The sequence below is a fragment of the Seriola lalandi genome, unplaced genomic scaffold (genome assembly GCF_002814215.2).
Source record: "Seriola lalandi dorsalis isolate HSWRI2012SDOR001 ecotype SW California unplaced genomic scaffold, Sedor1 jcf7180002054339, whole genome shotgun sequence".
In the NCBI taxonomy this organism is placed as follows: Eukaryota; Metazoa; Chordata; class Actinopteri; order Carangiformes; family Carangidae; genus Seriola; species Seriola lalandi.
This window is the reverse complement of record NW_019524892.1, coordinates 91,654-101,193: the sequence shown is the minus strand read 5'-3', so window position 1 is coordinate 101,193 and position 9,540 is coordinate 91,654. Positions and strand designations below refer to the sequence as shown.

Sequence of the window (9,540 nt, the reverse complement as noted above, 5' to 3'; positions counted from 1 at the left end):
TGGATCACTCAGAAAACAGTCAGCCAATCAGAAGAGAGGCTCAGAGCCTCCTCTCTTCTGATTGGCTCACTGACCTGTTGTTACTAGAGCTCCAGAGAGAAGCCTGAGAGAGGAGATGTAAAACTACACTGAGATGGTTTTTATATCTTCTGATTGATCAACACTTCAAATAAAACACAGAAGAAGAAAATATGGACATTAACAGGTCAGAACTCAGAGCCTGAAAGACTTGCAGCTGACTCCGACCTCCACTGAAGGACTTGAAACTTGCTGAGGAATGCAGCTGCTGAATTATGTTTCATTTCCAATAAACACGTTAGAAACCTCTTAATTGTGACATGCTACAGAGTCAGTCTGAGTCTCTTTAATAAAGGCTACCGACCAAAAACAAACAGGCAGCATTGAAATGACACCCACCTGCGAGTGTGAAGCTAAACGTCATTCAACTTAAACACACAAACGTACAGTATGTTTTGTGTAAATCAGCCACATTCTGTCGGCTGTGTTAGCGGTCCGGCTGGAGGCCGCTCACTCACCTGCGGTGCGAGTTCCTGTTGCTATTGACATGACCCCGTCCAGAGCAGCCGGGAGTAGGGCACTTTAAAACATTTTCATACATGGCAAGGACTTTGACAGACAGGAAAAGGTGAGAAAGACAGCGAGGGTTAGGAGCAGACAGGAGAGTTACCGGGCGTTCAGCTACGACGGTTAGGGCATGCAGAGATCACAGCGGCACGACTCACACCACAATGGAGCAGGAAATGTCACAAAATGAGCCATGAACGATGCAACAGAGATGGTGTTGCTACAGAAACGCCACCATGAAAGGACAGAGAGTGGTAAACACACTTTCACCTCCTGGTTCAACAACAGGTCACTACAGTGAAAACTCTTCTGTATGTCAGCTACATTTTCACTTGAGCTGTTTCAGGTTCGCTTCAGGTTTTGATTTCTAGATTATCGACAAAAACATTCCTGCCAGTTTAAGGTAAAGATTGTTCAGACTCCTTTTTATCACTAACTACTTCCTGTTTCTACCCTTGTCAGCTCCATGTAATGCTTCCTGCTCACTGAAGCTCAGTGGTTGCCGACCTGTGGGCCACAAAGGTATTGCAAGTGGGCCGACAAATCGTTTGCAAAACAGAACAATTAGATGAAAATATGCAAGTAAAAAATATACATATATATAATTAATGTTTTTTAAATGTTTTAAAACAAAATGATCTTTTAAAAATATTTGCTACCTGGTTTTATTTGGCAAGTCTCTTACCTATTTTTTGTGTAATATATTTACATGTCATAAATGTACTACAAACACGACATAAAGCAAAATTAGTTTCGATAATAGATTCTATTTAAAATCGTTCCTTCTAAATGCCCTTTATTTTATTAGGGTTGGGCCGGAGTAAAGGTTTTCAAACCGGTTTGATATATATATATATATATTTATGCATTTATTTGATAGAGTAAGTGGAGCGAGACAGGGAGAGGGGCGGAGACATGCAGTAAAGGCTCCGCCCTCAAGCCCATATGGCGCATGCCCTAACCACCATCAGGACGCCCAAATACCGAATATAGAATATGTACCGCATTTTACCACTAGGTGTCACCACTTGACTCAGTAGGCGCTCCCAAGTGTAACATAATGATGTAATCAACTCCAGTCCACTTGGTGGCAGTAATGCACCTCTACGCCGGTTTGCCAACCGCCAATACTTGATACAATTATTTCGTCCGACACTATGATCTTACGTTAATCACGTCATTTTTCTTATTAACATGCAATACAAGTTGGATTTAGCGCCGGTTGATAATGTCGGCTACTTCTTCATTTATCAGAACCTTCATAACCACAAATGTCGGTTAGCATAAAATCAAACCGGTTTAAGGTCGTACACCGGACCAGACCCGCAAGACTGGAAATCGACCCAACTCTAATTACTATAAAGCGGACCGTGGTAATAATGATAGTAATAGTAACAGTAATAATCTTCAGTCGTCATTGTTTGGCAAAGCTAATGTGGCAGCTGTGACACCATTACAGTCCATGTTATTCCTCGTGCTCCTCTCTTTGCACTCCGTCCTGTTCTTCTGTATAAAGCTATAATCTGCAGGTGTGACGCCCCTGTGACCCCACCATGGCAAGTTTTACCTGTGAGTTTAGTGTGCGTGATTAAAGCAGGTGTGTTCTCATGCAGGTGTTTTTGTGAGTGTGTGCAGCCAGCAGGTGGATCACACTGACTCTTCATGCTGTTCACGTTACATCAGCGACACCAGACATCAGGCAGGTGTGATGAGGAGGAAGAGAAGAAAGCAAAGGGGGACGCTGATTTCAAAGTGCTGCGCTCTGAAACTCAGAACCTTGATAACGTTTTGCAGCTAATCAGGGTTTTACCTTGAATTTTGCTCCTCTAATAAAAACCACCAGTCGCCCGAATGTGGCTCCGTCACACATTAAATCCTGATTTATAACATTGCAAATCACTTATTTACGAACGAGCCGTCGTTCTCACCAAAGTCAAACCCGAAGTATCTATAAAACACCTCCAACGTAACACAACACACATGTCATGCAGGACGGGTGCATGGTGGTGGACAGCTAACAACATGCCCGACATTGTCCAACTCTCACTGCTACACAATCCATCCAACAAGTCATTTAAAGTCAGCGTTAATTCTTTCAGTCAGAACAAATATCTTAACTTCAGTTAAACGAAGTAAATAAGTGAGTTTGGGGTCGTGAACTGGACCGACCCGAAGGTTTTCATTGGTTTTTAAGGTGAAAAAAAGGTTTCAGATCCACGAACATTTCTCAGAGGAAGAAATAATCTGATTGGTTAAGTCAAATCTCAGCAGGCGGAGCTAAAGAAGGTCTCCTTCCTGCATTTATGCAATGTCAGGAAGTACAGAGAAAACTTCCTGTTTTTCAGATTTAAAGTGTTCACACATTATTCCAGGATACTACAGTTACCACCACTGCTAGCCATGTAGCCACAGAGCTAAATAACCATTTCCATTGTGTTTTTACTGAGTGTGTAGCTCTTTTTTAATTTCTGAATTAAAGTTTTAATGGTACTGCTGGATTTTATCTTGAAGTAACTGACAGCTTCAGTGGTTTTGATATTTGTGCCACTGATTTATTGACACGGTTGTGTAGAAATACCTGATATCTCCAACTAGGAAACTGACGTGATAGATTTTAAAGACACGTAGATAATTGGAGTTCAGTTTTTGCCATTTTGTTGTTGTATTTAACGACCTTTGCTGGTTAGAAGACAAGAAGACAGGGGTTCTTACCCTCCCCCAGCTGAGGTTTAACTCAACCAATCAGATGATTCCTGCCTCTGAGAAATGATTATTTATTAAAGCCACGAGCCACAACATGAAGTTCTGTGTCGGCTGAAATGACTTGTCAGATTGTTCTTATTTAGAGTTTTTCAGCGCAGCACCACATCCAGGCAGTGGGACCTACTCTCAGGCGGGACTCGGTCCTTGTGGGGACACCCGGACAGGCTGCGGTGGTGCGGGTACAGACCCGTCACGTGACCTGTCCCATCGCAGCCCGGCGTCGGACACTTGCTCTCCTTCTTCTCCCCCCTGGAAGAGTCTGGAAAAGGACGGAGAGAATAAGCGAGGGAGGTGGAGGTGAGTCAACAGGTACAGGTAACTGGCAGCTGAGCGTCGGCACAGTCGGCTGTTTTTTCTGGCACCAAAGGGTGGGCCGGCTCTGGCCCATATATGGATGGTGATGATTATCCTGCTGAATCAAAAAAAGTTGTTGATTATTTCCTGTTATAATCAAAAGACAGAGGAAAAATCCCACTGATCCAGGGTGAAGCTTCAGGGCTGAACGACATAAATACATCATCCCTGCAGCTCTCTATAAAGATCCAATGATATAATAATATAATAATATACAAAAGCAACGACAGGCATAAAGAGCACTTCTGCTTTTGATAATTTAATATTTTCACAGTGTGAAAATGCTGCTTTTACTTAAGTAAATAATTCTTCTTAAATTCTTCTTCTGCTATTTCTTCTGTCATCATCAACAACACAATAAAGCTGCTCACACGAACACAACATCAGGCTGAATAAACCAGGAGAAACAAAATGGCAGGCTGTGATTTGAGGAGCGTGGACATGGGCTCCAGTCGCCGGCGCTCGAGTCGTCTCGGGGCCAGAAACCGACACCTGGAGGCGGCGTGAGTTTCCTGTCCTCGGTCCGGTTCAGACACATCATAATGGAAGCATTCCTGCGGACTAATAAAACCTCCCTGTGGGCTAACAAAAGCATCCTCTGTACTAATGAATCAGTCTGAAGCCCGTCTGAGTCTGAAGCGAGGCTGATAACTGCGCAGCACTGACTCCCTCCCGGCGGCGCCCGGCTCGTATTTGAGTGGATTTAGAGAAATAGGCCGCAGATAGCGTCCCACAGATGAGATTTGCTCTCCTAACGGGCCGTGCGGATTGCCATTACTCATGCCTGACAAGCCGGCCGTCTGATGTTCCCACACCGGCCTATTTTAACAACATAAGCTGCTGTCAGAGGAAAACCATGCATCTGCAGAAAAAAAAATAACTGTGTCGGTCCTGAATGTAGAAAATAAGTGCCCATTATCTCATTGGCGGCCATGTACAGCATCTCTAAAATAACACAATGGAGCTTTAACAGGTTTGAAGAGCCCAGAGGTCAGAAACTCATTCAACCCAGCGATGTGCACAGACATTAAAGTTACAGTTGTGTGTGTGTGCGTGTGTTTTCCCGTTAGCCTCGGGCTGCTGCAGTATTGAGGGTTACAGGAAGTCAGACAGACGAGATAAACTCGCTCCCTGCTGACCTGGGTTCAGATTTTTGGAGTAAAAAGCTGCTTCAGGTCAAATGTAATGCGAGGAGGTGGTTGTAAAATTGGCAGGATATAGGAGAGGAAACATGATCAGAGGACGACTTTGTGAGCACAGTTCAAACACTAACAATTTTCAGGACTTTGTGTGGTAGAGAACAGACAGTGTTCATTGTGTTTTATCATTTAAAAGTGAGACTTTTATTACCAGTTTATTACCAAGATGTAATAAAAATAATATTTCTTTTAAACAGTTGATTCACGAGTCTGTTGAGGCTCCGATCAGCGTTCATCACCATTTGGTGGTATTACATGTACGAAAACTTAACATTTTTCTTTTATTCCAAATGTTCACGTTAAAAGGATTTTCAAAATAAAAGTATTAAGAATGTGACAAACTGACTGTAATTCTAAAATTATAGATTATAAAGAGCAATAAAGATCTAAATAAAGACTAATAACTGGCAACGTAGTGATTTTTTCTCTGGATTTATTGACTTTTAAAAACCTTTAGCTACTTTTTTTTCTATAAAAGCGGTTAGCCTCAGTCAGTCGACCAATCATCAGCCAGACAGTGACAGGAATAGGCTGTGAAAGGGCGTCCCTAACGCCCAATTGTTTTTATTCTAAATGATTTAAGTTTGATTTTGTTGAGTCAACAACAGTGAATTTATTCCAGTTCATGACTCTTCAGTTTCACAGTCTGAGCACCAGCTGCGGTGGTTTTAATGTCGGTGTTACACGTAGATGCACACCGAGGAGCTGCTTGAAAAAAATGGCTGATTGTATAATTACATACTGTAGTTACAGTCAGTTTAGTTCAATTTAATTATCTTTAGATTAAAAATCATAATAATCTTGTTTGTATCTGCAGCTTTAGTGAAAATCGTTGGCAACTCTGCTTTGAGACGTCGCTGCAGACCGTCCGGGGAATGACGCGGGGCCCCTTCAGGGAGGTTTCCTACTGAGATGTCACTGCAAATTGTTAATTAGTTGTTTTAAGGCGGAAGGGAGTTGCATCCTGAGATACTGCTGTGGAGTTAAGTTTGTCAGCTGGCAGCCCTGCCCGCTGCGTCTCTCTACACACTGACAGACTCACTGAACTAAGTTTGCCACTGGAAGTCCTGGTGTCACAGTAAAAATAGTCCTGGCAGGGGAAAACCTCCCAGACAAAAGTTCCTCTCTGCCAGAGGTGAAATATCTGAGTCGAGGAGGCCGAGGATGAAGAAACACTCAACTGAAAAATATAATAAACTCTGATGGACAGATTTTCCAGCAGCGTCCAAACTGAACGCAGATGTGAAATCAACATGAAGTCGTACCACGGATCAATACTAACCCAGCGAGGGTCAGTGTGTGGGTGTCGCTGCCTACCTTTAGGGTAGTACGCCCTCTTCAACCCGTCATGGTGCATCCTGGACTTGCGCTCCTCGGCGCCACTGCTCAGCCTCGGGCTGTGCTCGCCCTGGCCGCGGAGGTGATGGTGATCCCGCCGGGGCATGGCGTGCTCCGAGGCCATGCGGTCCCTCATGACCTTCGCTCTCTCCGACTCCAGGGCGATGGCCTTCTCCAGCAGCGACAGGTTTCCCTTGGCCATGTCGTAGGTCTCGTCCGAGCGGTCGGAGGCCACCGACGTGGTGTCCTCGTCGCCCTCCTGGCTGCAGCTGGTCGGGTAACCTCTGGACGCCGGGCTCAGCTGCTCCTCCAGCTTCATCAGGTTCACCATGTCGGAGTAGCTGCGCTCCAGAGACCGCGGCTCCTCCAGCGGACCCTGCTGGCAGCTCTCGTACCTGAGGGGAGGATCAGGAGGAAAATCTGAGACGGCGCAGGAAGTCGAGGTCGTCAAGCAGCGAGCAAAGGTCTGATGTGATCTGAGGGCGATGGAACATTCATGTGGTCATTTTTAATCAGCGACATCACGTTACCTGAGGAATCGTTAATGTGTCACAAATTTAGCTAAATCTATAAAAACAGACCTCAGACTCTGGACAGATTGCGTACCTGGTCTGGTGATGCAGCACCTGCTGGTCCAGCGGGTTCTGCAGCTGCTGGTGGAGGGCGTGGAGGGCGGGGCGGTCAGACGGCTGCGTCTCGCTCAGTTTCCGAGCCAGATCGAAGCACTGGTTCCTCAGACACTCCAGACTGCTGAGGCACACCTCCTCCTCGCTCTCGTCCGCCTGCACCCTGACCCCGCCGCCGGGCCGCCCGTTAATGTGGCCGCCGTCGTCCACCATGGTGCCTTCCGGGTAGCCGTCCTCGGGCAGCATGGCGCCGTGACCCTGCGCGAGCAGCTTCAGGGAGTCCACCGTCTCCCTGACCACGTCGCTGTCCAGGTCCACGCTCAGCTCGCCCTTCCTGTCGCCCTGCTCGCTCCCGTCATCCTCGTCGTCGTCATCGTCCTCTCCGGCGCTGTTGGAGGAGTTGCTGTTCATCTCGGACTCGGTCATGGCCTGGTAGGCGGCGTCTTCTGCGATCTTGCCCAGGTTGAGCAGCGACTTGGCCACCAGCTCGTCGTAGTTCTCGTACTCTTCTCCGGTGGCGTTCCCGACGCCGATGGTGCAGCTGTTGTTGTTGTCGTCCTTCTGAACCGGAAGGAGCTTTGATTGTCCACCGGGTTTGTAGTGGTTCTCTACTGTCAGGAAGAAAAGAAGAAAACGTCTCACATCACAGCCAGTTTTCACCCATCAGCATCGTTTCCCTCGGCGTTTTGCACCATGAGCAACATAAACAGCAGGTAATGGGTCAAAATACGAGAGGAAATGGATTCATTTTGCAGATAATGTAACTTTCTGTTCATTTATAGAATCAAGATCCTGCAGATGAAAAGGAAATGAAGCTTTTACAGCCTCTAATCAACTCAGCGACGCTGATGAACCCGCTCTCTCCTCATATATCCCTGAATACATTAGCTGCATCCCTCCCAATTATGATCCACTGTTTACTCACAAAAAACATACAACCCAGAGCTGTGCCGAGCGGCGTCGCTCGCTCTCTCCCCGCTAAGCCTCGCTGTTGATTTTGGGGACAGAGACGGCGAATGAGAGCAGAGAAATTGAAAAGGGAGGCGTGTGAGGTGCTCCGATTCAGGAGCCATAAATATCCTCAGGAGGAGAAGCCGAGGCAGAGCGCATGTGACACGTCCGCCGAGACGGGGAGGGGAACAGGGAGGGGAGGGGAGGGTGAGAGTTAATAACTCAGCAGAGCTCCTCTCCCGATTATTCGTGAAGCGCTGTCAGAAGCGATTGAGGACACGGGGGGTGCTGGGGAGGGGAGGGGGGAGGGATCGAGGGAAACGTGGCGGGAGGGAGGGCGCAGAGCATCTGTCTACCAGCGATTGGGCTCAGCAGCTCTCATCACTTACGCCTCTCCCCACTGCAGAGAGTGGACACCGGTCTGACCCAGAACGGGACCTGAATATGAGCCACATCTGGAACACGACTGGCTTCAGTCACAGCTTCATACATGTTCCAGGTCTCCTGCCTCCACCCGCTCAGACCTGTGGGCTGCACCTGCACACGGATCTAAGACCCTGCTGCAGTAACGACAAGCGTCTCTATTATTATGAGGGAACGAGATCATATCGGCTATCAGCTGTTTCACAGGGTGACGATCGGACTACAGGAGGCTCTGAGCCTCTCTTCTGATTGGCTGACTGTTTTCTGAGTGATCCAATAAAAATAAAGCAGATTTCAGGTAAAAACACTCAGAGAAACCAAATCCTGCAAGGTTTGGATGGTGGGTCCAGGTGGGCGGGGCTTGGTGACTGCTTTGTTGTGACATCACAAAGTTCCAGAAGTCCTGACGGCTGGTTTTAAGGCTCAGTTTCTGAATACAGGCTGTGTGCATTTCTCTGTGGACTGAGGCTTTGATACTTTCACAGTATTAATATAGAAGCTAGAGCTGATCTATAATCTATAATCACACTACACATGGACACACACCTTTACACTGGAGGAGCTGTAAGAAAATATTCATCTGAATTATCTTGGTATTTAAAAACATTTGGGTTTGAAGATAAAATCTGGAGGAAAACATGAAGAAAAAGAAGGAAACAAACAGAAAAAACAAACTCACCCTGCTGACGATTCTGCTCCTCCTCTTCCTCCTCATCCTCGTCTTCCTCCTGCTCCTCCTCGTCATCACCGTCCTCCACTTCTTCCTCCTCCTCATCCATCCCCTCCTCCTCCTCCTCCTCTTCCGTCCGCTCCCCTCTTATTGGCGCATCCGCTCTCTCCACCTCCACGTCCTCCTCCTCCTCTTCTTCTTCCTCCTCCTCTCCCTGCTCCTCGTTGTCCTCCGAGAACTCGTCCTCCACCTCCCCGTCTTCTTCCTCGTCGGCATCTCTCTCCCCTTCCTCTTCCTCCTCGTCCTCCTCCACTACCTCCCCTTGCTCCTTCCCCACTACCCCCACCTCCACGGCTTCGTTCTCGTAGCTGGTGTAGACGGCGGTGTCTTCCTCCTCCTCCTCCTCGCCCGGGCAGGAGGTGAGGAAGGGCCTCCTCTTGGCAGCCGGCTCCAGCGGCTGTTTTTCCAGAGCCTTCCTCTTCTTGGCCAGCGGGCAGCCGTAGACACTGAGATAAGACAGAGGGCACATCCGTGATCAGCCGCCATCTTTGTTCTCATATTTACTATTTGATCATTTCAACTATATTATCTTCAGCTTCACCGGCCCGACGCTCGCCCTTCCGCTGCTAAC

At 47.3% G+C, this 9,540-nt stretch overlaps 1 protein-coding gene across 2 annotated transcripts in view; it reads right to left on the bottom strand.

Annotated features, from left to right (window-relative positions):
* Window positions 1-9,540, bottom strand: part of myt1la (myelin transcription factor 1-like, a) — a 70,647-nt gene that overhangs the window by 24,734 nt on the left and 36,373 nt on the right. For both annotated transcript variants that reach the window (XM_023407603.2, XM_023407605.2), the window contains exons 6-10: window positions 8,919-9,415; window positions 6,846-7,476; window positions 6,219-6,715; window positions 3,473-3,607; window positions 537-627 (exon numbers count right to left, since the gene is read on the bottom strand). In XM_023407603.2, the coding sequence (XP_023263371.1) occupies window positions 537-627; window positions 3,473-3,607; window positions 6,219-6,715; window positions 6,846-7,476; window positions 8,919-9,415 (1,851 nt within the window). The remainder of the gene's footprint in view (window positions 1-536; window positions 628-3,472; window positions 3,608-6,218; window positions 6,716-6,845; window positions 7,477-8,918; window positions 9,416-9,540) is intronic.